At 43.8% G+C, this 27,769-nt stretch overlaps 1 protein-coding gene and 1 non-coding gene across 3 annotated transcripts; one reads left to right on the top strand and one right to left on the bottom strand.

Annotated features, from left to right (window-relative positions):
• Positions 1-362: 362 nt before the first annotated feature.
• FRZB (frizzled related protein) lies at positions 363-27,769 on the bottom strand. 2 transcript variants are annotated; one of them, XM_075529592.1, is made up of 6 exons: positions 27,075-27,768; positions 19,635-19,682; positions 7,244-7,309; positions 4,375-4,579; positions 3,926-3,989; positions 363-768 (listed from the first exon to the last, which is right to left on the bottom strand). In XM_075529592.1, exons 1-6 carry the CDS (start codon positions 27,550-27,552, stop codon positions 652-654), a joined length of 978 nt encoding a protein of 325 aa, XP_075385707.1. In that variant the 5' UTR covers positions 27,553-27,768; the 3' UTR covers positions 363-651. The 2 variants fall into 2 exon arrangements, with proteins under 2 accessions (XP_075385707.1, XP_075385708.1); XM_075529593.1 differs by lacking the exon at positions 19,635-19,682 and having other exon boundaries at positions 27,075-27,769.
• On the top strand, positions 7,380-7,485 carry LOC142425134 (U6 spliceosomal RNA). Its single transcript, XR_012779505.1, has one exon. It is a non-coding gene; the product is annotated as a U6 spliceosomal RNA (small nuclear RNA).

The raw sequence follows: 27,769 nt of genomic DNA, 5'->3' as shown, positions 1-27,769 counted from the left end.
GTTGTGCCTCTCCGTTGGCAAAGCGTGCTTTCCACGGGTCTGAATGCTGTTTATTTTGCTTCCTGCCAATCTTGCAAATAAACTATCTTGTGTGTCATTCTCTCATAAATGCTTCCTGGTGCCTGACGGCTCTGCCTGGGTGGCATTTGCTTCCAAGCTGCCGGTTACCTTTATAAGCACCCAGCCCCGAGGGAGGCCAAGGCTGGGAGGCGGAGGCACAGGAAGCTGTGATTAGGTCCCAGAGCAAGTTTCACAGCCTATCTCTTTCTCCGGGTTTATCAGAAATGTCTGCATCCAATATTGCATTCCCAATCTGAGTGCAGAACAGTAAATTGCATCTGGGAACGCCAGCCAAGAGGCCCTGTGATGAACATGTTTCATTTATTATTAGTAGTATTGCAAAAGAGCCCTTTCCCCATGGCTAGCGAAATAGAAAATAGATCATTCTTTTAAGGTTCTGCTGCCAGACCACAGAAAGTGGGAAGGGGAGGGAAAAGCAGGGCAGGAGAGCCAGAAGTAGTATAAGTTACCACATGAATTTTGTAGGAAACAATGGAACATGACGTGCAATCGTGCAATTCGCCTTTGCTAGTCCAGCAAAGGCAGGCTCGACCCGCAGCCCAGCGGTCCGACATGGTCACGTCGCCGAGTTCAGGTGCGCGCCGGCCGGGGGTTCGAGTTCCTGGCAGACTTCTGCGCCGGAGCGGAGTCACCGTGGCCCGCGTCACTTTTACTCAGCCCAAGATGACGGAGCTTCAAGTCCCAGCGCTGTGGGATGTAAGACAGAGCGTGTTCACATGCAAACATCACGAGGCTCGGCAAGTCTGTGCTGTCAAACAACTGAGTAAGGCTGCAAAGTCAGATTGCTCCATCAGTGGACTGCTGCTCCCGGGCAACGCTCAACCCGCGGGAGACGCGCGTACGCTCTGAGCTTCAGTATCACAGTGAGGTCGGTCGCCCATACACAGCTCAGGAACGTTTTCCTGGAGGGCCGTCCTCTGCAACTGGGGTACACGTGTCTAATACCTGTGACATTCCTCCGAGATGACACGAGCCTGGCCTGTGAAAGTTTACTCGGAGAATTCAAAGGAAGGGTTCCCTTCATCCACCCCCTCCCCCTCATCTTCTTTCAAGATATATAAGAACATAGCCTTTTAGAACCTGTGTGACTTGAACAGTTTCAAAAAGGAGATTTGGGGTATAATGGGGATCTCTTGAAAATAGGTTTCTATGCAGCATCTCCCAACGACAACAAACTTACCAGACATGGTCCTACCCTGAATTCTAATTTTACAAAGAAGCCAGTACCAACCTTGATTGACGCCATGATAAAGTTTACTGATATTTTATATTAGCAAGGCTGATATACTTTACACTGAAGATGGATCAAACCCCCAGTCACTGGGCAGCAGAGAGCTGGCGCTATCTCGTGGCAGAGTTCCTGTCCGGCAGCGCTATAGGCTGCTGTGAGTTCGAATCAACTCAGTGGCAGCGGGCCTGGCTTATAGGTACTGAATTAGAACACACCACAGCAGCTCTTCTCGAACATCAGTGGACATAGGAATCACCTGGGGATCTTGTTAAACTGCAGATGCCCAAGATTGTTCTTGCTCACAAGCTCCCGGTGATGCTGATGCTGCTGGTCCGGGGACCACATTAGCTGACATCAGATGGCTCAAGTTTAAATCTAGCTTTACCTCTCATCATGGGAAGTTTCTCATACTCATTCATTCTCATTTTTATCACTTATAACAATGTAATTAACAAAAGAAGAGACTTATAAGACTGTTCTGAAGATTAACGGATGAAAATGTACCAAGTGTTTTAAAGAACAACAACCAAACATGGCTGCTCTCTAGTCAATTCAGATCTGTTGTGACCCTGGAGGACAGAGTAGAACTTCCCTTCTGGGTTTCTGAGATTCAATCATCACTGGGGTTGACAGGCTCATCTTGCAAACAGCTGACCTGTGGTAGTAGCTCAGGGCCAACTCGCTACACCTCCAGAGCACGAATGAAATAGTCACTATTGTTAGAGTTTTTCTGATCATGAAAGTAACTATTTTTCCTTCATTTACTTCACTTTGCTGCAATTTAAATTTTATTGTATTTAATTCCTGTAAAGGTTACACAGTGTGACTGTCATCTCCCCAAGGCAGACCAAATATTGTAACTTGAATAATCTAATTTTAATATGACTTAGGCAAAGAGTAATTTACATGGTGATGCAATTACGTCTTTTTAAAAATCATCTTTATTGGGGGCTCCTACAGCTCTTATCACAACCCATCCACCCACCCATATGTCAAGCACATTTGTACATATGCTGCCATCATCATTTTCAAAACATTCTACTTGAGCCCTTGGTATCGGTTCCTCATTTTTCCCCTCCCTCTCCCACCATTAAGTCTTTTGAAAATTTTTGATCCACTGATAGCAAAAATCCGTTTAAAAGAACAATATTGATTTTAAAAAGAAAATGCTAATTGCTTCCATAAAATGCTGTGTGACATCCTCCAATTGACTGGACCCAAACTCTAAGGCTAGACCTGAACCAGTCCAGCCAATTCTCAATCCTTCTAAGCCCTTCAGACCCAAGTATCTGAAGAAGAAATAAAAATTGTTCAAGATATTGCTTCGCCTCCTCCCTTTAGCATGCATGGCTACATCCAGACATAAAATAAATGACCTCACATAAAGACTTTTGTGAATTCCCTGTAGAAGGAAATATGTTCCCCTCACTCAGAAGCTGGACCAACACCTCATGCGCCCGGGCCTTTACATGATGCTCTTGTTTGGGTACCGAAAGAGCAGCAGTGAACTTTGTTACACGCTTTGCAGCAGGGATGTTGGAAGCTCTTCCAACTGGTCCAGGAATGTAGGACAAATTCCTGTTCTGCATTAGCAAGCAGAAAACCAAATTAAAAGGACAGTGAGAGATTCCAACACGCTGAAGAGCCCCTCTTTCTTTAGCAAAGAGCACCCCTATTGAAGGGAAGTACAGAGAACTCCCAGAAATGGGAACTTGAAATGTATCTCTCACTTTTGACCAACACACGGGGGATGGAGGACAATGCGCTTGCGGGAGGGTGGTGGGTTTCTCCATGAAAAACAATTCTCCCTTCATTTCTGTCAGTCACTTAGTCCCAATGTGTCTGCTGTGTCAGTGCCAGATGTAGCAGATAAACTGCCTACCCTGCAAAGGTCTCCCCAGGCTTCCGGCTTGCAGGAGGAAGAGGATGTATTATGTTTGGGGCTGCTCCCATTACCCTCTCACACTTCACATTTTAGATTCTCTGTCGCTCTCCATGGACTCCCCACATTCTTTGAAACAGATTTGCTTAGGGCAGTGAGGAGAAATGAAGCTTTCCATAGTAGTTCCTGTGTGGTTTCTACAATTGTATTGATTCTAGCTCTGAGAGTCACTGACTGAAAAACACAACTCCCGTACAGCTGAAGGGTCTGATTAGGTCTGCTCTCTTCGACACCGATGACTACAAATGAGGTCGATGCGTTTGGAGAGACACTGGCATTTTCCGACCCATCCTTTACCCTCCTTCGATCAGAGTCCTCGCCTGTACAAAGCGTGAGTGTGCTTGGCGGCCAGCCAAAAGAACGGCAGTGCACGTCCAGGGGACCCTTAGGTCTCTGATCACCAGGCTGAGGAATCCATGCTTTAAACGAAGCAAACATCAGAGACAAACTCAATCCTTAACAGTTTTAGATATAGGTGGGGGCTTCAGAAAATGCATGGAAAAATTGAATGAAAAGATAATGGGATTTTCCCACAACATTTTTGAAGCCCCATCATATTTACCCCAGATTTGGGCATTTCTCATGAGTTCAGGACAACTGCCTAATTTAAGTGAGAGACAGCTAGTTTTGGACTTTAACTGTGTTATTTTGCGTATAACATAGAGGCTTACCTTAACTTTCTTACCAAGGCGATCCTTCCATTTCTCAGCTATGGACCCTTCCACCAAGAGTAACCTGTATATTGAAAAAGCAGCAAGCATTTTTGAAAGTTGAAACACACCACAGATAAATGCAAAGGGGAGGTGCTCAGACAGTGTAATGTGGAGTGGAAGAGCAACATTTTACAATGGGAGTCCATAACCTTTTGGCAGTCATGGACCCCCTTTGAGAATCAAATAAAAGTTATACATCCTCACTCCGATGGAAGGTGGGGGGGGTGAATGCATACCCATAATTTTAGTGCCTACATACACTTTTGCATCCAATACGTAAAATTGTGGGGCCCAACAATGTAATGATACCCTGGAAGGTGCACACATCCCCAGGGCCGGGTCCTAGAGGGAGGGGCAATCAGCGTCGCAGAGGCGAGCACGTTTCTGAATCCTTAGGCACGGATTACCTGGAGCGCTCCTCATCTTCATAGCCCATGATGACATATTCCTCGTTAACATTCAGTGGGGGGCACAGGCAGCCGGAACTGGTATAAAGGTTCACGGTGTCCCGTGGGATGTTGACCAGAGAAGCCTTCAGAACCTCCTTGACTTCAACCACTGCTGTCACGTCGTGGCACTTCGTCTTGACCTCTTTAACTTTTGCCCGAATGACTGAGATGAAAAGACAATAAAGCTGATATGCTAATATGATCCACAATAGGCTCTCCATTTGAAACCAAAATAGACAAGTAGGCTTCTTTCCTGTCAACTCTTAAACACTTGTTGTCCAATAAACGGATGGGCAAAGTCATCCAGGTATTTTTTACCTTAGATGCCAAAAAATGCTGACTTGAATAGACCCTAACTTAGACTAGTGAGTGGAAAACGAAACACGCAGCTGGTCCCTTACTTCCCAGTCCCATCCCTTCCAATGGTGTGTATGTTTGTTTGGTATATGGGCACATGTGGGCATGTGTCTCCTTATGAAAATTACACTTAAATATGCAAAAGCTAAGTGAATAGGCTGATATAATTTTCCTGCAACTGCAATTGCTGCTTACAGGAATATAAACTGTGCTAACATCGACAGAGATCAAGACTTAGTACTTGAATATGCTTTGTTTTGTTGCCAGACCAAACTAAACCAAATCCACTGCCGTTAAGTCAATTCCAATTGACAGGTACCCTGTGGGGCAGACTAGAACTGCTCCCGGGGGGTTCTGAAATGGCAAGTCTTTATTGGAGCAGACAGCCTCATCTCTCTCTCTTGCAGTGGCTGGTAAGTTTGAACTGCTCACTCTCCCGTTAGCAGGCTAGGGCTTAACCCGTCTGCCATCATGCTTACCATCACGACATTACCCAGTCTGTTAGTAAGTTTTCTAAAGAGATGGGGCGGGGGAGACTCTTTAGAGGGATGAAGCTGCCCTATTTCTAGCATTCTCAAGTTACCCTGTGATCCTGTCACCTCCCCTGTGTTGGCTCATAGTCCAGACGTCAGCTGCATGGTTCCTTTGTTTCAGTAGACATTGCTTTATATGTTTTGATTTTTTAATGGACAAGCAGAAATATGACAACAAAGAAAAATCAACATAATTTGGAAGTAAACATTTATTTTCAGATTTTTTTCTCATAATTAATTTTCTGAGTGCCTGTTTCCCCCCAAAGAATTTGAAAGTCCCTGACAAAGCAAAATCCCTAAGTGATGAGCAATGTGGGCATCATTTGGATATGAGAGAGAAGTCACCGGCTCCTTTCCACCTATTGTGACCTGTATGCTATGTGGTGTGACCCGATTCAGTCATGTGCATTCTTTCCATGACAGAGGCCACTAGTGCTCTAGCTCTGACCAGCTATCTCAGCACCGCCCTCGGTAGCACTACAGAGGGCAGGTAAAGAAAAATCAATAAGCAAATACGCTTAAAATAAGTACTAGTCAGTCAACATTTAGCCTGTCAGAATGTCACATTTCTATATGTATCGAACGAAATGTGCCCTGCATTGAATGGTGACAACTTCTTTTAAGTTACTTTCTAACTCTGCCAATGTTTTCCTTACTGACAGGAAAAAGAAATTTGATTCACTTACACATGCCTTATGAGTATCAAAAGACACTTGCGTTCACCTTAATGTAGCTGAAGTTGATGAAACACCAAACATTTGAGCTCAAAGTCTCCTCTGCATCAAGACAGAGAACAACCCAAAAGCCAAACTCATTACCTCAATTCTATTCAGCAATCTTAGAGGCAAGGGTAGAAATCCTAAATCATTTCCATCGATTCTCTTCAGGGGCCTCATAGGACCAGGTAGAACTGCCCCTGTGAATTTCTGAGGCTATAAATCGTTGAGAGAGCAGAAAGTCTACCAAGAGATAGAGTCCCACCTATTTTGAAATTCAGCCCTCTGATGGCTCTAAGGTACCATCGATGAATGCTGCCTAAAGGCTCTCAAGTTTTGGAGTGATGCCCACAACTAATTCACAACTAAAAACATTGGAACCAGTTCCCATCGACCAGAGGCACCATGAAGAAAGAGGAGGCAGGCTACTGCTAAAACTCGGTCACTGAAAAGCCTATACGCTCCCTATTCCCACATCTACTGGAAAGGGGGGACATGGAGCTTCATGGAGGAGAAACTCAGTGGACACAAACTGATCCTAAGTCAAGTGATCGAAGCCAACATTGCCAACAGACATCATGCGACTTATGGTGAGTCGTTAACATTATTCCTCACCAGTGAAACATGGCTTGAGTTCAATTGTGAAGAAAAAGGCAGATATATACTGCAAAATGGTCTACAAAACTGGTCTATCTTCAAGAATGTCAAGTTCATAAAAAGCAAAGGCAGGCCAAGGATCTGCTTCAGATTAAAGGAGGGGCTAATGAGACATGACAACTAAGCAGCAGACTCTGCATCCAGGATTTGGAGGAGGAGAGGCTCTGAAGGACATGACAGTGACTATTAATATTTGAACATGGGTCCCACATTAGATGTTAGACTGTGTCAATATTGACTATTATGAATGCGATATTTATACACCCACACATAAGAGGTGGTTATGTTAAAAACAAAAAAGATTGAGACAGTTCACCTTTGACATAAATGCAATGAACTTGATGATAACCAGTTCAATATGCTTTACAATCAAACCTGTGTTAAGATTTTTATCCACATGACACACGCTTGAATCATTTTGGATAGGGGGAGGGTCTTCATAAAGTTATATATTTGTGTTGCTTTTAAGCTTTATGTTCAAACTGCTCTATTCATTTACGCCAAAACACAAACATACACACCCTTCTTAACACAGCAGTTTCTAGGCCTCCATGATATCCTTACCGTAATTGTAATTGTTCCGGAAATAGGTCTTCTGAGTAGCTCTAATTGGCTTACATTTGCACCGTTCTGAAAAATAAAACAGTTTAGCTATAAACAAAATGTCGACATTAGCGTCCTTTTTAAAAAATCACATTTGGCGCTTCTTCAGCAGCACGCATACTAAAATTGGAATGATACAGAGAACCCTAGCCTGGCACCTGCACACGGATGATACACAAATTTGTGACATGTTCCATATTAAAAAAATCACATTTGTTTGATAAGGCTAGACCTGAATCTGGCAGCGAGTAGATTCGTAGCAATTCTATGTGCCCAATCTCTTTCTCTTGGGACTATGTAGGGTGGCTATGAATTGGAATCAACCCAAAGCTCATGAGCTTGGTTTTATAGCCTCTCGTTCCATAGTAACATGTTCGTAATGTCCCACCTTTGAAAAACTACCCATATTCTGAGGATACACTGTTCATCAGGGTCATGGATTGACCCATTTATCTCTAGTAGCACCTACACTCTACATGGTTGACAGTGCATACAGCTCTGCTGCAATTGTTAGCTCATGAATCCGAAACAGCTCACTCGGACAAGTAGGGATTACTTCCACCCTCATGTACTGCTGACTCTGAGGTGCTAAGTGGCCACTTTAAGACAGTAGGAGATCATGAAAGGAATTCAATCCTCCTTTCTCAGATTTGAAATCCAGCGAGATTAAGGCAGGTTTTAAGAAGAAGAGTTTAAAGCCCCTTTTATGGGTAGACTAGCTGCTATTTCACTCAGTGATATTTTTGTGCTTATTTGAAGGAAATTATTATGTACATATTTTAGAAGAAGTTCCATGTTTCTAAAACATTTGGTGAATGATAACCAGAAAACATTTTTACGTATCATAGGTAGATGCAATAAAAGCTCTAATTATCTCAAAATAGTACATAGATAGTGTAGGTCAAAGGTCAGCAAACTGCCGCTCACAAGCCAGAAGGAGCTTTTTCGGTCCAAATATGCATCTCTGAAGTAAAGTGCAGGGTCTAAAAGGGATATTATTTAGATAATGGTTACTTCATTTGTTTGTAAATATATATTTATGGCTAGCTATTGAATATATTTTAAATTGCTGTGAAGGACAGGACTGGCTCTTCTGTCTCAAAAGATTGCTGACCCTGGTACAGGTCATGTAAGCGTTTTGGAAAATTGATTATTGTACTTTTTCCACTGCTAAGAAATAGACATAATAATCCTGTTGAACGGTTAGTAATTATAGTCATTTTAGAACTATAAAATACACAATTACCTTAGGAATCACTTTATTGTATACAAAGACTTTTTTAATATCCTCAAAAAAGCTTCATTAAACAAGAAATGGCGAATTTCTTCTGTTTTGATACACACGCTGGCACGCACACGCAAACACACACACACACAAGAATACATGAGCCAGGAAAAGGCCAACAGGGAAAAAGGTGTTTAAATTTACATTTAGCTTTACATTTGGCACTGAGACCAACAAAAGACGGGAGTACTCTTCCACCGCTTGTTCCAGATAGTTTTCAACGGAGCATTTCGGTGCGATAAAGTTCTCCACCTACAACCGGTGTGTAGTATGTGCGCAGACGCAGGAGAGTGGAAGCAAGACCTCGTGATTTGGCGGTAGAATTCCCACGCTCTGTGTGGGAGGCCAGCCAAGGCCCGCCACGTGCACCCGCCACCCTTTGCCAGGGGAGCCTTTTGTGCGGCTTGGCTGATGCAGGGCTTTGGGGCGACGCTGGGGTGGGAGTGGGCAGGCAGACTTGGGGATCTGCTTCCAAACATCAGCCGATGAAAGCAGAGCCCGGAGCACTGCCGCCCACAACACAGCTCCCCACGTGGACGGCACAGGACGACACCTGTGCTCCGTGTCACCATGGGACGGTGGCGGACGCAAGAGCAGTTAACGACAACCCAGCTCTCACTCCACAGCCACGTGTCCTGCAGAAGCGAAGATAGCGAGACTTTAACTGACTGAGTTCGAACACCGCCTTGGGAAACTCCAAGCCTTAGCAAAAGACATCACGGTTGGTCAAGAGAGACAACACAAAGGAAGGACTGGTCGGTGAGAGGCACTGACAAAACTACAGCAGCAGACGCAAGCCTACCACAGGGCAGGAACTGTTTCCTGTTGTTAGCCACAGTCGCCATGAATCAGCGCGGACCGATGCCCTGACGGTGCAGTGGTGACGCGCTGCGCTGCCACCCCGCACAGCTGGCAGCGGAGTTCTCCACTTTCAACCGTTACAATCTTGGGAAGCCACAGGATGCTATCCGTGAGTCAGCACTGACAACAGCGGGAATTTTGGTCTTCAAACAGTAGTTTAGTGCTATTGCAGTCATTCTCCAAAAATAGCTAATTAGTGAAATGTACTTATTTGTCTTTGAAAGAAAATAGGAAGTTATCATTTCTGTGCCTACCTATACAGATATGTTATTGTGTACTGAAATGTTACACCTATTTTAAAGGCAAGGCAATTCAATGCCATTGAGTCCATTCTGGCTCATAGTGGCCTTACAGGGCAAGGTAAAACTGCCCCAGTGATTTTCCAAGACCGTAACCCTTAGTGGAAGTAGAAAGCGTTGCCTTCCTCTGAGGCGCTTCTAGTGGTTTGAAACTGCTGAGCTGGCAGTTAGCGGCCCAATGCATAACCACCACCCACCAGAACAAAGCGAGATATTTTACACTTAGACGAGAGAAGACACTGAGAGCACTCCGCTACGAGTGATTGTTAACAATATTAACTGCGATTGCCGTTCTGCTGCCTGAAACGTGATCTCACTACCAGCAAGAGCCAGGAGTGGAGTATGCCTTTTGGATTTCAGGATCTCTGTACATTGAACCTCCTCATCCAAGAGATAAGTTTGACCCCAAAGGAGCAGCAGCAGCACAACCAAGAACGGAGCATTCAACAGAGCAGTGGGTTTACCAGCTTACAGTGCAAGTGAAGCTAAGTACCTTAGGCAAGAGGCTGGCTTGTGGAATGGGATGCCTTCAGACACTTTATTGGGGGAGGTAGGTTTGCAGATCCACAGAACTAAGCTGAGTACCTTCTAGCTGAGGCTCATTGTGGAGGGGCATGGACTGCAGCCATTTATTAACAGCCCTGGGAGAGCTGTGTAACATTGCATGAGCAGGCAAGAGTCAATGGGTCATGTGCCTGAGAGGTCAAAGGCCAGAAAAAGACTAACTGAAGATTTTGTAGTCTCTTAGTAAACTCTGTAATCATGAGTGTTGTTTATGAGTTCTATGTGGCCGTTGCAATGAATTATTGACCCAGCTGAGCAGCAGACAGTGCCTGGGAAGGATGGTTGGAGGTTGAAGGTACATCTGACCTTAACCTTAACCTTATGCTGATATGGACTTTAGAGGACACTGGATGGCACATTCAAGTCAAACATCATTCATTTTCTCAGGAGCCTTTGTAGAATTGTTCTGAGAGTGCTTACATGGAGGCTGGGAAACAGATCATTTGGTCTTCCACAAGGTCAGTTATACCACACTCCTAAAAACACCTAGCAAAAATGAAATATGCTTTGAACCTCACCCCTAAAACCATCTTCTCTCGTGCCCAAATAATGCCATCCTGTGGATACACCTATTAAAAATTTAGACAATCTCATTATTCATGGGGCATAAAAAACAAACAACATGCAATTAAACTCCAGCACCCTAATTTCCTAAAGTAAATGATGAAACTTTTTAATGTATCTTTTGCAGAACCAAGCTAACCACGCAGATGAAGTAAGAACTGTCATACTGCAGCAGACACCAGAGAAGCACCGCAGTTGGAAGGGTGGTTAATACTGGTGAACATAGCTGGATTTTAGTCAGGACCCCCTCCTTTCCTTTTAATGTGACTCTGGATACCGTGTAAGTGGTATCTTGCTATAGGGTTACTGGGAGAATTCAATGAGGTCACGTATATGACATATGCATACTCATCACAGTACCTAGCATATCATGCCCCATAAGTGCTACATTCAAATAGGCTCAAGATTCACTCATGTATTAATCCATCATTGTAAGACATTGAATGAGCAGAGACGGGCAATATTCCACAGCTTCTTGTCACCTAAGAACTGTGGTGCCTAACAAAGGGCTCACTGCCATCCAGTACATTCTAAATCACAGGGCCCGAGAGGACATCGTAGACCTGCACCTTTGGGTTTCTAAGGCTGTAAATCTTTATGAGAAGAGCAGAAACTAGGCCCAGAGCCTTGGGGAATATCTACAGCTGGAACACAGCAGGAGAAGAACGACAACAATCTGTATATTGCAAGGATAAGAATGATTAAGAAGGGAAATTACTGTATAGACTCATGTATTAGCCGAGTTTTTCAGCACAAAAAATGTGCTGAAAAACTGGGGTTCGGCTTATACACGGGTCAGTACTACCCCAGCGAGGTGTAACATCTCTCTGCCACCCCCCAGATAACGGGACAAGTGCCCGTTATCTCGCAGGTGATTGTCGTTTCTCCGCTGTTCATTCAAAGTCCCGCTGACACTGCAGGGCTTTGAATGTTTGTTTACTCACATCTAGCCAATCAGAGCCGTCCTATGACGTGTATCTTTGAATAAGCCTTTTAAAGACCGTGTGCGAAGGATGTGGCATGAATGGATGTCATCTGGTCAATCCCGGCTAACAAAAGGAGGAAATCTCATGAAGCCTGACATGATTTAATAGCAAAGTGGGTTCGAGAAGCATGGGAAGACATTCCAGAAGACATGGTGTGTCCGTGCCTTCCAGGAATGTAGTCTTAGTAATGCTATGGATGGCAGTGAAGACTGTGCTTTGTATGAAAATGACAGCAGTGATGGAGATGACGGCGATCTCAGTGAGGACAGCGTCTATGATGACCTCACACCAGCTGAAGATCTGCACTGGGATATGGATGATGGTGAGGAATCCAGTTTTGAAGTATTTTAACTCTTTACATTTTAGCTTGGTTGCTGATTGAGCTCAGGGAATAGTACTCTTAAGTATCATTGTTGATACATTATTGTTTTTGTTGAACCTATTTTCCACTTATTGTGCTGGTTTACTAATGTTAAATGACTTGTCCTTTTATTTATGTTTTTAATTTAAAATAAATATTTAAATACATTACCCACTGATGTCTCAATTTTTAGTAATTTTATTTTCATTTGTTTTGATTATTGAAACTCACTAGTAGCTTCTGCATTTTCCACCCTAGGCTTATACGCGAGTCAATCAGTTTTTCTGGTTTCCCAGGTAATAATTAGGCACCTCGGCTTATACTCAGGTCGGCTTATATTCGCATATATATGGTAGTCAAAATTGTTAACTGCTGCAAGGAAAACACTATAGGTGTAGGTACTCTATGATTATACGAGTGCTATTTTTAATCCCTTGAAATTTCTTCCAGAGAAGATGACCCAAGTTAATTCAACTTCTTAAAAGAGTAAACATTTACACCAAGGAGAAACCGAGATTCATTCCCCAAGTTAGTAGGGGGCCCAAAGGAACTGGAAAAAGAAAGCTAGTTAAATCCGTACTCCCCACGTGAGAGCTTCCCATCGCCAGTGAATATTCTGAAGCACGGTGAGCTTAAAGAACAGAGTGGAACTGCTCCTTAGAGAGTTCAGCACTGCAAATCTTAAGAACAGTCTCGTCTTTCTCCCACAGAGAAGGCAGGGTGTACGAACCTCTAATCTTGTGGTCAGCAGGCCAACATTTAGCCTACTGCACCTCCAGAGCCCCTTAAGCTGAGGACAGGACATCCCAGTCAAAAGGCGGGGTGGCTGGGCCAGGCCTGGCAACCACATGAAACAGCAATCTCCAATTACTCAGCAGTTGCCACTTAGCCATCCAGAGGATTTCTCTGCAGGGCCTTTGAAGTCCGGCCAGGGAGAGCTCAGTGAACAGCCTGGGAGAGTATCTGATTTCCCCAAGAGGATACTCTGAAGATTTCCCTAATTTGAAGGTACATCATAAGAGAGCTCAGAGGTCAACACAATCGGATTGAATGTTAGGAAAGAGAAGAGCAATCTTGGTCATGGTCATGCAGTTGATGAGTGTCAATCTACAACGACATCCCCTTCCTGGAGAAAGAGCATTTTCAAAGGTACGAAGCTCATCATTTTGTCACCATCACAAAAGAAAAGTGGGGAAACTGATTTTTTGGAATTTTCAATGAAACACCTTTCATTGATCTGTGCGAATACCTACTTTAATTTGCAGTGCAGATTTGACAAGATTAAGTGACTCGGTAAAACAGAACTAAAATTGGTTTTCTCCATATTCCATGGTGAAGAAACCAGAAAGGATCTACTTATTCTGATAGTGGATATGCAACAGCAAAATGCAGTCATAAATTGTAAGTGTCTCAGAATAATTATCTCCAAAAACCAAAGTTGTTGAGCTCTCTTTCTTTCTCAGTGCTCCCTATTAGCATAACTGCACTTTGAGGTCAGGGATCAATTAGCTGGAGTGATAGAATTTATTTTCCACATTCCAGAGAGAAATAGCTTAACATGTTTGAAAGGGGGCTATGTGGGCTACAATGGTTTTTTGTGAATCCTCGTTTCCTGTTTTGTTATGATCAACCTCAGCTGGTACATTATCCCAAAGTATAAAATTTTGAGAATGAATAAATCCTGTATTTCCTTTTGGAACATATGAATATGTTAGTGTGTTTTCTCACAAGCAATGTGAGCTTTGTTTGTTTGTTTGTTTTCATCACTACCTTTACACCAGGAAAATATTTATTAAAGAGGAACAGTAAACTCTGAACCAAAGAACACTGTATTCATTCTACGTAGTTTTATACACGGGATTATTTGTATATATTGCTTGCAATATTGTTAATGTCCTGTTTTCTCCTGCCCACATTGAAGGGTTAGAGTATTCTGACATTGTTTCTGGACAAACCGACAGCACATGCATGCATTTGATCAGACATTTTGACTCCCCCGTTGCACTATTAAGTAGATGAGCTTCTGGTTTACTTAGACAAAGCCTAAGAGTAGGAGTGGCCCTTCGGAAGCACTATTGCTGGACACCGGTGACTTCTAACAGACTTGAGACACTGAAGAGCATTGTCTACCAAGGAGATCACAAAATAATTCTAAAGAAATACTTTTAATTCATTTAAGTTTTTGAGATAAAGTTTTGTTGGGGTATCTTTGATAGACACTGCTGTGGGTCAAAAACACATTAATTGATAAGATTCAGAGGAAATCATCTGTGAAAACAGTCCCACTGTAATCAAAACCAACGTCTCAAATGATTTTACCTAATCATAAACATTCAGTTTCCACATATAAAACACCTTGGAAAAGCAGAACATATGATCCAAATTGGTGCAAATTATTTTTTTAAAAGTAAAATAGAACAACAAGGAAAGTAATTATACTTATTACTGATAAATAATCGTACTTACAATGAGGAAAATGATTGTGCTTATTTCTTATAAATGCAAACACAATTAGCTTAGTGTCAGAAACTGGGAACAAAGAACGTAGAATGAATAAATGGAGTCTGTTCATATGATGGGAGAAGATAAAGCAAGAACAATGGAAACCTGCTACACAGCATAATGAAGAACAAAAGAAAAGAAAAACAACACACATGCCTGTACAACACGATCATATTCTGCTTACATAAAGATCAAATCAGACAACATTAATCTATGGATATGAAAATCCCTGTCGGTATTTTATTCTGAAAGAAAAGATTGGGAGCAGTGATTTGGAAGAGAAACAAGGGAGGCCCCTGGAGTACTGATAATGTTGTATCTTTTGACCTGGATGGTAGGCACATGAGACGGATTGCTTTCCACATGCACTCAGCTGTATACTTATGACTATGTACCTTTCTGCATGAATGCCTTTAAAAGTTTATTTATACTAAGATGAAATAAACAGAGTGCAACCTGTCTCTTTTACTGAATGAATGAATGAGTGAGTGAGCTTCTTACAGACTGCAAAGAAGTAAATAATAGCAGGCAGATTGGGGGAGGCTGATACCTTCAACCGATACCACCATTTCCCTCCAGGATCCCCAGTCGGGACTCAGCACAGCCTGAAACCTGGAAGGAGGCATCCAGGCAGACTGAATACTCCTGACTCAAAACATCCCAAAGACTCTTCTAACATTGTCTTCTATTTCGGGTCTCAAGCAATCCAATGGGAATGCCAGCAGCAATCGTGGCAGCAAGGAAGGCTCCCAGGAATCTGAAGTTCAAAGGTAGGGAATCATTTCTTTTGGATGGAAGGACTTATGAGCAGGAGAGTCGGGGGGTTGCTGATCGCTCTCTCCTCCCTCTATGCTTTCTGTCACTTGGACTCACAGCCACAAGCAGTTGTAGGCAGAGAAGGGGGAGTGGGGTAAATAAAGCACCAGCCCCTGGGCCAAAGACCCAAGAAACAAGAGTCCATGGGAACTGAAAGGACCAAGGAGGTTACAGAGAGAGAGAAGAGGTTGAGAAATGAACCCCCGAGTCCTTTAGGAACTGCTGGGAGCACCCCTGAGCTGGACATGTGGGGATCTGACACTAAGCATCTTACCACAGAATAGATCATGCCCTGGTCGTATATCAGCCCCTGGGGGTGCACATATGTGGAGATCTGTAACCCGCAGAAGGCTGGCCAGAAACTGCAGCTTAAGTCTTCCTGGGCAGATCCCTGCTAAAGCAAAAACGTCAACATTCTCCACAGGGTTTGCAATGGGACGCAAAGCCGAATAGTGCTCAAATTTACATATTCACACTATCCAAGAGTCTACGAAAGCACCAGAGGGATGACTGCAACGTTCCTCAAGATATGAAGAACCGAGAAAATTTCAACTTGTATAGGGGAAATAAAGGTGACAAAGATGTTAAAATGATTTGACGATGGCTTTAAGGAGCTATTATCAAAATACTACAAGAGAAAGGTTTTGAAATGAATGGAAAAATGCAGTCTTGGGGGAAAAAGAAGACTATGTAAAGAAGAACCAAATAGAAATTTTATAATGGAGAAAAATAGCATCTGAAAAGAAATCATTTGTAACTCACTGGGTAGGCTGAAGAGCAAAATAAAAACAATAGAATACTGGGACACTGGATCCTGATCTCGGGCTACACATCATGCTCCGGGGCTGCATGGGTGAGACCCCAAATGGGAACTCCCCCTGGGGCACTGGACTCCACCCCAGACACCCTTGTAACCTGAGGACTTACGTTGGAAAACAGGTGGCGTCTGAGGTAGGAGAAGATACTGCACAAGATCGGGGGCACTGTCGGTTGGAGGACAAACAAGGTCTTGGTGCATCAGCACCCAGCACGCTGTCTGAAGACGCGTCCCAGCAACCCTGTGACGGCCATTTTGTTACATTCTGTTTATGCTCGTTCACATGAGAGTGTGTATCAGAGGTGTGTCGCCATTGGGTTTTATTATTTTTTGGGAATTGAAACCTAGGGATGTTGGGGGAAGGGGTTGTAGGGGGTAGGGGAGACATGGGGAGACAGGAGGGAAAGGATGTCAAGAAATCTGGGAAAGCCAAAGTATGTCTGGGAAAGCATGTATGAGAATGCAAGAAATCGTGTGATTAGGTTTGACATGATTGAACTATAGGACGATATCACACATGTATTGACTTCCAAATCACAGCAAATTAATTAAAATGAACAAATAAAGAAAATAAATGCACAGATCCAGGAATGGGTTTTGTGCTCGTACTAAATCCTAGCCCCCATTTAAGAACAACCAGTTCTTATATCATGGCCCTGCTTGATACTGACTTGCATGAATGAATGATCGCTGAAGATAAGGTGCTACAGCAAAGTGTGGTGAAGAAAGCAGATGGTGCGTGGCTATCAATCAGAATACTGTCTGGGGTTTTAAAGGCTTGTATTCAAACAAGCAGCTAACAAAGTGAGGGGCCAACTAAGTACACAAGGAAGAACCACACCAGCTTGTGTGATCCAAGGATGGCAATTACAAAACTCGAATATGGTGAGAAGAAAAAAACATCAAAGCAAAAATTATGAACAGCCAATTTGTGGAGGGCTATGGGGGACAGCGGGAGCCCAAAACCCATCTGCAGTGTATTGGGCCTGATTGAGTCACTGGCAGATCCTCTTAAGCCACAGGCAAGAGTCTCAATGAGCCTTTCTATCAGACAGAGACCATTGTAATCTTGGTGATGCTGGATTGAACACCACACTTGGCCAGATGACCACCCTGTAGACAAGACCTGAATTTGATCTCAGTGCAAGTATCTCTTACTGGTTCCATGACAGAAATTTTATCCCTGGGTTTTTGATTATTGTTGGGGATGTTTTCCTTCTTACACATTATTAGTATTTTTGTTTGTATATTATTATATTTTCCCTTACCACTTTAACATGATTCTGTTTTTTTGTTTTGTTTTGTTTTTTTAAAACAATTTATTGGGGCTCATACAATTCTTATCACCGTTCATACATATACATACACATGATTCTGTTTTTTATCATTTCTTCTGTCCTAGGAGACCAGCCTCCAACAACCAAAGGGCCAGAAGTCTCAAATGTACAGCGATAATATATAAAGATTATAGTAAAGTCATAGAAGATAAGAAAGATAGGAGAGAGAATAAAATAAGGAGTCAGATACACTTCATGGTAGCATGCTCACCTCAGCTCCTCTTGATGGACCACGTGGAACTGGGAGAAGTGAGAGAGAGCCTTTACTATCTTGGGACATTTACAGGTAGCCTCAAGACATGCATATTCAGTAGTTACATGCGTCACAAGGTGGGTGGTATCTACATCAAGGTCCCTGAGCTCACAGGGAAGGAAACTTAATACCTGCATTGGGGGGGGGGGGGGGAATGTAAGAGGGCTTGGGTGTCACGGTGGCGGGGGAGGGGAGCAAAAGGATAATGTCTGCTTCTATAGGGAGCTATAATCAACCATGTGTTCCCTTTAAGGCAGCAGAGCTGTTATGGGAGAATTTGTGGGAATGGTAGTTAAAACAGGATCATGTACTTGCACTAAAGTGGAGGCATTCCTACCGTGAAATACCAGCTTTCCAGATTCCCTCTGTAGTAAGTTAGGGAATATAGTCCTCCTCATATTTCCCTCAGGGCTAGTTTCCCAGTCTCCCAGCTGTGAAGCCCAAGAGAATTGGATGCATAATGATGATAACGGATCCAAGGGAATATTGGAAACGCAGGGTTGGGGTGGAAGATAGTGGGGGGTGGTAGGGGATTTCAGGAGTAAGTAATGAAGATGAGGGGGAAGGTAGCATTAGAACATTCATGGTTGCATGAATCGTGTTAAAGGCGATTTAACCATGGGAAAGGGGAATGCTCTAAAATTGCTGTGGCATGATTGTACAATTCCCGGTGATATGATCGAACCATTGAATTATATGATATGTAAATTAATGTTCAATAAAACTGTTTGGGGGGAGGGACCAAAACAATAAAGGAGTCCATGAACTTGAAGATAGTCTGAAGCACAAGATCTAATAAAAATAGCAAGGGGATCAGAATTATTGAAAAAGAAAATTGAACACAGCCCCTGGAACGTGTGGAACAATACAAAAATACCTACGACTGATACATCATAGTCAGCGAAGTACAAGAGAATAAGTGCGGTACAAAAATAAATATGTGAAAAATCATGTCAGAAAGCTTCCAAAATTTGTCACATGATCAAAGATGATAGATTCAAGCAGCACGGCTAACCCTAACGTACTAAACCCGAAGAAATGAAATCCCAGACACGGCACATTTAACTGCTGAAAATGGAAGAGAAAACTGTAAAAGCAACCAGGGAAAACAGATATGAACGGGAGAACAGAGATTTGAATGACTGGGAATTTCCCATGAAGAACCACAGAGGCCAGAGGAAAGTGCAGCAACACTTTACAATACCGAATGAATTGCCAACTCAGTATTCTATATCCAGGAAAAGTATCTTTTAGGAAGAAAAGCAAAATAGAAACACACTCAGGTGGGGAAAGCGGAGAATCTGCTCCAACAGGACTGTGCTAGAAGAAATGCTCCAAGTCATGCTTCAGACCGCTCCTGGAGCATTGCGATAAACGAAGGGAGACGGACATTGCAAATTTCTCAGTAAATCGGCTGAAGGGAGAAAACCAGTGATGGATTATATATATATCTGACTATGGGGATGATGGTTCTACAAATACAGTCGGGTTTACAAGGTCCTAGAACTGCATACTGAGGGGGGGGGGGCCATTTAGATCAACTCAAATTTTTGAAAAATAAAGTAAAAGTATAAATACTTATTGTTAAAGCTTACCTTAAAATGTAGGTTACACATGTCCTCAGATAAGACTTGGGGAGTCTATGTCACATCAAAGCCTAACTTACTCCAGAACAGCAATCAGGAAGATAACGATATTCACACTCACCACTGTTTGCCCCACGACAGTTGCCGTCACTTGAGTCCATAGGAAAATCTGAAAAGAGGTGATAGACCAGAGAGACCACAGCATATCTGTTATTACATCACTTCAAGCAGTCACACATGAAACTCGAATCCAGTGACAAGTTTGATTTGGGTAAGAACCCAGGTGTCTGAAAAGAATACATTATTGTCTGCCTCTGAGACTGGCACTCAGTCACTGGTTGGTCAAAAAGGTACGATCAAGTCCTTTATAGAAGTAAAAAGTGCCGGGAGGGAGGGGAAAAAAAAAAAAAAGAGGACCTGATGCAAAGGGCTTAAGTGGAGAGCAAATGCTTTGTAAAAAATGAGGGCAAAGAATGTACAGATGTGCTTTACATAATTAATGTATGTATGGATTGTGATAAGAGTTGTATGAGTCCCTAATAAAATGTTTTTTTTAAAAGAAGTAACTTGTGATTGTCTTTGCAAATCTGCATCATCTGTACTTGGAATGTTAGGGTTTAGTAACTATCTACTTAAGTTTTTATGTTTCATGAAATCTGAAATCACAATAAGACTCCTGCAAACATCAGCCACTCACTACACACATGTGACTTTATATCTGGCAGAGCCAAACACTTCTTCAAAAAATGAGTGAATCATAACACTGGCATACATGAGTGCCTAAAGAAGACATCAGAAAGTGGCCTCATGCCCTTTAACGACTGCAAATGAAAGAGTTCTTCCACAGAGAGGAAACCGACCATCCAGTACAACTAATAGACATGGCAAGAATTAAGAACAGCCATTTATTCTTCTCATGATTCCATAAACAAGAAATGGTATGATTAAGGTGTCCACAGTTGAGGAAGCAACCTCTAATGAATGGAACTGTGTGCAACAGCAAAATCCCGGAGTGTCTAGGTGGCGGCGGTGGCACGGGGGTTAAAGCTCAGCAGGCAGCCCAAACGTCAACAACGTTAACCCACCGTCACTTCCCCCGCCAAAATGACAACTTGGGAAACCATATGGGGCAGGTCGACTCTGTCTTACAGGATCACTAGCAGTCAGAATCAACTCAACAACTGGACGTGGGGAATAAGGAAAAGTTTGGAATCAAACCTAATCCCCATGGCCTTGGTCAGAAGGGTGGGTGGGCTCTCTCCCCAATATAGAACCTACTCGAAAAAGAACAGGTGTAGGTGGGTGAGGAAATGGAAAGATCATTCCTGGACATGCTAAGATTGCGAAGTTTGGCATTAGAGCTGAGATTCTGAAATGTGCATGGTATTTCAGAAATAGAATAAAGTAATGTTCTCTTATCTCTTGGAATCACATGCCAGGGCCACCTTCTAGCTCTTAAATCTAATACAAATAGGTAATATGTTTTCCTTTTAAATACAATGCAGTGGGCAAAAGATCAAGATTTTCTGTAAAGTTAGAAATCACCTCTTTTCTTAGTGGTGGAGGAAATATAGCAAAGAGCAGGCTTGGATCTGAGTTCTTTTTCTCACCACTTGGAGGCGCTGTTACTGTCTCTCTGTGCTTCCATTTCTTTTTGCAAAATTCCATTTAATGCCAAGGAGCCCTGTAGGCGGTACCATCGAACAGTGCTTTCTATGTACTAAGGAGCTCTGGTGGCTGTTGGATAAGTGTTGGACTGCTAAGCACAAGGTCGCTGGGTCAAACCCACCAGCCACCCTGTGAGAGAAAGTTGAGGTTTTATCTGCTCCTGCAGAGACTTACAGTTCCCGGTGTCCTATATAAGTCAACATGAATGTGAATCAACCAGATGGCACCGAGTTTACCATGTAGCTAGTATGAGAATGACACGAGCTAACACGCATAAAAGACATGGGGTAGCACCCAGTGGAGGGTGAGTGCTATTGGTTATGATTCTGTTGTTGTTAATAATCTCCACAATGAGGATGACCATATATCCTCTACTGCTTATGTTATTGTGAGAGACATCTCCAACATCTTTGTCATTTACATCAATAGTTATACTTTACATGAATAGTTTATTTTTCCTTCACAATTTTCATGATACTTTGCAACTCACATGAATATTTAGTTTACATCAATTTTTTTTCTTCACAATTTCCAGTCAGTGTCAAGTGACTTCTTGGAGCTACAAAATTAAGAGAAAATCTTAAATTCCAATTTTGATGGTTAATTTTATATGTCAACTTGGCTGGGTTATACTATTAGTTACTTAATTAAATGTGAATTTATGTGTTACTAGGATTGGAGATGAGATCCATTTTGTCTAGTCTAGATCAGCTGGCTTATGTATAGATTAAGCTTGTTAAGATGGGTGGGTCTCAGACCATGAGTCCTTCACAAGGACTGAGTTAAACACAAAATTTAAACACAAAAACTGAGAGGTGAACTGCCGCCAGTTTCTGCCAGTCTCCATGATTGTGTGAGCGAGCCAATTCCTCGACCAATCCTCTCACTGCCGCTTCTCTGGAAACCCCACTGATCGACCAACAGAGAGCCTGTCCCACTAATAATGTTGTTTGCTTCAAATGGAAGAAAGATGAGGGGGATTTTTAAAGTTCATAAAAACATCTCATTAAAAGAACTAATTCTTTCATGACCTTTATGACCCATGCATATCTTTCTTATTGAAGCTGTATGTATCTATAAGGAGCCCTGGTGGTACTGCTAACAGCCAGGTTGGCAGTTCAAGTCCACTAGCCACTCTGTGGGAGAAAGATAAAGCTCTCTGCTAACAGAAAGATGTGCAGTCTCAGAAACCCGATAAAGGCTTGTTCTGAGTCAGAATTGACTCGATGGTACTTCCGAAGTATGGTGAGTCCTTGGTCTTCCTTTCTAGACAGACAATAGTAAGTCTAAAAGTAGCTAAGTCCATCTTTCTATTTATAGCAACAATATATGAAATTCCGGTAGGAACAAAGTTTAAAAGAAGGTCGAGGATGGCATAAGAACCAAATGGTTTCTGTTCCTAAGATTCTATTGCCACTGATAATCAAGTCAGCCACTAATTAAATTAAATATCATAGCACTCCAAAACACGCTTTCCGTACCATCCAGAATCTTTTTACATAAATATCCTTCAAAACATGTTTTTTCTCTAGTCTTAATATAAAATTTCCATTTCTCCTTCCCTTCCATTTTCCTCCGCCTATCACACTAAATAATTCTTCTTTCTTGGTATTTGGCCTCTCAAATATTTGTAGACTAGGCTAAAGAAAAGAGCGCCTGTTTCTCAGCGAGGAGAGAAGTGATTAAACAGCAGTTCATGCATGTGAAAGTTGGCGCGGGCCTGCCCGTCGGGACGAGGCCTGGAGAAATCGCTTGAGCAAGAGCTGGGGTGACAAGTTAGCACTACCACGAAAACCAGCTCTGACTGAGGAGCGATTATGAAGCCTTGGCATGGCAAGCCGGGGAAGTTGTATAAATAGCTGGTAAATATCATACCAGAGATTTTCTTAAATGCTTGATTTCTGGGATAAACTATTAACAGGCATAGATGAGCCTTATTGTCTCCTTACTCCCCACCCTGTGGTTTCCAAGATATTTCATTCTTGAGTCTGAGGTCTATTTGTGTAAAATGAAATGATAAACTTTATATATTCTGATGAATCAGATGTGCTTTTCCAGTGTGCACCTTGTTTCCCAGAGGTGAAAGGATTAAAATGCTAGGCTGTATCTGCATCCACCAACACAACCACTAGAAAGAGGAAGAAAAAAAAAAGAATATCACTCAACTGGCTATATCAATAAGGGTAATAGTTTTATAAAAGCAAACAAACTCAGCAGAAGCAACAATCATTTGTTACGAGCTGCTCTGTACCAGGTCTTACATTTCATCATCTGGGTCATTCAATGTAATTTCTGCCATGCCCTCAAGATATAGGTAGTATTGTTCCATTTACAGATAAGTCACCTTTGAACCAGAGAGGTTATACAATTTTCCTATTATAAGAGCTAGCCCAGAACGAGTCAGATTAAACCCTGGTTAGGCTGACTTCAAGCCTAATCTCCTTACTCACCATGCTAAAGATTTGGCTAAATTTCTTAACTGGCTGAATGACTAAATGGACTTGAATGCTCAGATGATTTACCTTAAAGCCTTTGAACGAAGCAACAGCCCTGGGGTAAACATATGTGACATGAATACGATGTGAATTCATGAGTAATGGCCAGGCTATGTCCTTTGCTCTATACAAGTATGTGTGCCTTAAGTATTTTGAAAGTTATACGCAATTTGAAGCAATAATTCATTGCAATAGAACTTTGCTTCGTAAAATGTCCTTAGCTCGTTCGAGGAGTCTTAATGTACTGTGTTGAAAGAGTTCCATGGAACCGTGGAATTTGAAATCTCTTCCTGACACTGAAGGACTGTGAAAGGCTGTGGCGTCTATTCAAGGAGACCTCATTCTGAATCTGTCTGGGGTAGATCACAGTCATAAAACACAGGGACTCCATTTCCACCTGGAGGAAAGGGAAGAAGGAAGGAATAAAAAGAAATAAAGAAAACAAACACTTCCTTTGGGAGCTATCATATCCCACAGGACCACACAAGACAGTGCATCGTAGATGAAGCTAGTCGGGTATGATAGTTCCTAAGTAATTCCAGGTGATGCACAATCTGACCTCAGATAATCAGGGTAGTTTCATCAAGCTAACCTTGACAGCCTGGGGGCCCCTTCCATCAAGAATCCACACCCTGCTTTTCTTTTAATCCGCCTTGCCACCATAGGGCCAAGTTCATGCTGCAGGTTAGAACGAGCAAGAAGGGTGGGATCATCAATAAAATTTGAATCCAATTAACTGCTCCTTAATTTTTTAGCAAGAATGTTGTCAAAAGCACGTACCATTTTTAAGAAGTTGTGCTCCATGGACAGACAAAAGGCTTGGTTCACCAAACCGACTGCCATCAGGATGATTCTGACTCAGAGGGACCCTACAGGACACATTCCCAGAACGTGAATCTTTACGGAAGCAGACTCTCATTCTCTCACGGAGTGCTAGTGAGTTCCAACCACGCACCTCACAGTTAGCAGCCCAACCTGTAACTTGTGCCACGAGGTCTCCTGTGTTTGGTCCTCAGTGATGAGCGCTTAATAAAACTGCTTCCTCTCAATATTGATTATCAGGATGCTTGAGAGTCATTAAATTGCTAAAACCCTCACTTGGGAGTCATGTCTCAGGGAGGTTTCAGAGAGATCTTCTCCTTTGAGGAGTGGGTTGTGTGTCCTGGGGAAGCCTTGCTGGCTCTCTGCCCGAGAGGACTATTCGCAGTTGACCTCCTCTGAGGGCCAGGCAGACTGAGAAGCAACTTCTCTGAGCTCTTCCCCAGTCTGCTGAGCCCGTGGCTTCAGTGAGAAGCGATCCAAGGATGCTCTTTGAGCACATAGATTAACCATGCACTCCTAATGACTTATCCAGCTTGCTTTTAGTCTTTATTAAACTTACAGAAACAGATAGATGCAATTGGTAGTCATTTAAGTGAGGTGGTCGTAGAGGCATCAGGAAGTTTTCCTATGCCACTTTGGTGTTCTCATGATTTGCTCAAGTACCTCCCACTCCCCTTCTCACCTTAGACCAGTGGTTCTCAGCCTTCCTAATGCCGCCACCCTTTCATACAGTTCCTCCTGGAGACACAGGGAATCCAGGACAGATGAACCCCTCAGGACCGGCGGGGAGAGGGGCGATACTGGGAGGGAAGTGGGGACAGAAAGGGGGAACCGATCACAAGGATCTACATATAACCTCCTCTCTGGAGGATGGGCAACAGAAAAGTGGGTGAAGATATGATAAAATAATAATTTATAAATTATTAAGGGTTCATGAGGGAGGGAGGGGAAGGGGAAAAAGGAAAACGAGGCGCTGATTCCAGGAACCCAAGCGGAAAGCAAAAGTTGAGAGTGATGAGGGCAACGAATGTGTAAGTGTGCTTTACACAATTGATGTATGTATGGATTGAGCCCCAATACAATGACTTAAAAAATACAGTTCCTCATGTTGTGGTGACCCATAAACCCTAAAATGATTTTCATTGCTACTTCATAACTGTCATTTTGCTACTGTTATGACTCGGGTGACCCCTGTGAAAGGGTCATTCAACCCCCAAAGGGGTCTCAGCCCACAGGTTGAGAACCGCTGCTTTAGACTCTATAAGCTGGCATGTACAGAAAGTAGTCGGAGAAGGCCCCCTCATTTTTCCACACCAATCTGCTGAGAACCAAGAGCTTTTACCTCGAAAAGGATTAAGGCCACGAACTTAGTGTGAGCAGGTGGAGGGGCAGAAGAAGGGGTGCCCAGGGAGCGAGCAGTGACGGTAAACAAGCAGACACGTTGTGGAAGTCAGTCCGGGAACGATGTGAAAGGGACTTGCCCAGAGAAGGCTGGGCTTATGTTTCAAGTATTTGAAGGGTGGACTGTGAACTTTGGGGTCCCGGAAGGGATACTACTGAATTAGAATGAAATGGACGGTGGTGAATTAAGATTCGTGGGCTTCGGAGTGTTTTCAATGTCCTAATTAGAGCAAGCACTAGTGAGAAAGCAACTTCTGATTGATTCCATTAAGTATAGAAATGCAAGAAGGTTTTATGGTGGAGAAGGACGGAAAGGAATGTGTGGCTGATGTGCAGTCCCTGAGAAGGAGTGCGGGATAGAACACCGAGTGGCTTGCAGAGGGAAGAGTGGATGAAGACAGATTGCTGTTGTGGAGGGGCGAGAACAAAAATAGCATGACACCAGCGCCTGCTGATAACAAGTCTTAAATAAAACTCCTTCGGCCACACGCCATTTATGAAATGACTCCAAGGCCTGTGGGTATAGAGCAATTTCCCCATCAGGTCTAGCGCTGGCCGGAGCAAGTGGCAGAAACTAACAGCGCATAGCAATGTCTCACTGCTGCTTCAGTCGGGAATGGAGGAACAATCCATCTCCTTGGACGGAGGAGGAAATGTGAGGGGAAGGCAATTGCACCGACTGGACTGTGAGCAAACGCACACCACTAACATCTGTGGGGTGGAGTAAGGCTACTAAAATGAAGTTGACATCTTCAGCCATTAGATGAAAACAGGCCTTTAAGGTTCTGTTTTCTCTGCAAAATCTTAAGCAGCAGCTAACACTCGCTAACAGGGACCGAAACCTGACAGCTCAGAATTCATGGGGATCAGGGCGGGAAAGCTCAGTGGTTATAAACAAACGAAGAAGTTGGGACACAGGCGAAACAAGAGCCCCTTGCGGAGCTCAGCGTGGGGGTTTAGGGAAGGGGAGCTATTGAGGGCAAAATCGAGGTGAGTGGAATGAATGGGGTGTTTCAGAAAGACGGACCAGAGAGCGGCAGAGAGGGCGGCCGTTTGCGTGGGGAATAGGGTGAGCGAAATGAGAGAACGGTGCTTGAGAGGGGAGTGATCAGAGGAGACACGCAAGGCAGGGAAGGGGTGCAGCCAGCACCCCGAGGGGGCCGGGCAGGACTCACCGGCTCCGTCGGCCGTGACGATGGCCTCCGGCGAGATGCACACGCCGCGGTCGTACACGGGCAGCTCCTCGCAGGCCAGGCTCTCGGGCCACGCGTGGCGGTACTTGATGAGGATGGGCTCGCAGCCGTGCCGGGCGCGCTCGCACACCGACTTGCAGGGCTTGATGGGCTCGTGCTGGAAGTCAATGGTGCAGATGGGAGCGTACATGGCGCAGAGGAAGAAGAGCAGGTCGGGGCTGCAGTGGGTGCCCAGCAGCCCTTCAAACTGCTCGACGGCCAGGATGGCGTTGGCCTGGGTGCTGTGGTGCAGGTGGTTGGGCATCTTGGTCATGTTCCAGGGCAGGGACTTGCACAGGGGGATGCGGACGGGCTCGCAGGCTGCCGCCCGCGCGCCGCGCAGCCGGAGCAGGCAGAGCGCAGCCAGGGCCAGCAGTCCGGCCCGCGGCCGCGGCCTCGCTCCGGGGCTGCGTGCGACCATGCCGCCGGCAGGACGAGACGGGCAGCGGCAGCGGCGTGGGCCGTGCGGAGGTCGTCCGCCGTCTCCACCTCCCCCTTAGGTGCACACAAAGATCTGGAAGCGTCTCCTCCCCCTGCGAGCGCCCGGTTTCCTGGGATCAGATTCCCCCAATGGGGTCGCAAGAGCTGCCCCGCGCTCTGGCGCCTCTCTCGCGACGTCTAAACCTTCTGGGGCAGCA

The sequence above is a fragment of the Tenrec ecaudatus genome, chromosome 13, assembly GCF_050624435.1.
Source record: "Tenrec ecaudatus isolate mTenEca1 chromosome 13, mTenEca1.hap1, whole genome shotgun sequence".
Lineage (NCBI taxonomy): Eukaryota > Metazoa > Chordata > Mammalia > Afrosoricida > Tenrecidae > Tenrec > Tenrec ecaudatus.
The sequence above is the reverse complement of the archived record's forward strand: the minus strand, read 5'-3'. Positions and strand labels throughout refer to the sequence as shown.

Bases quoted from the DNA above. Each gene is read 5' to 3' on its own strand.
- FRZB (XM_075529592.1), bottom strand. From the start codon at position 27,552: ATGGTCGCACGCAGCCCCGGAGCGAGGCCGCGGCCGCGGGCCGGACTG. The intron at 7,310-19,634 runs GTGAGTGTGAAT...TTTATTTTTCAG, and splicing joins CTGTCGTGGGGCAAACAGTG to AACGGTGCAAATGTAAGCCA. The intron at 4,580-7,243 runs GTAAGGATATCA...TTTTCATCTCAG, and splicing joins CCGGAACAATTACAATTACG to TCATTCGGGCAAAAGTTAAA.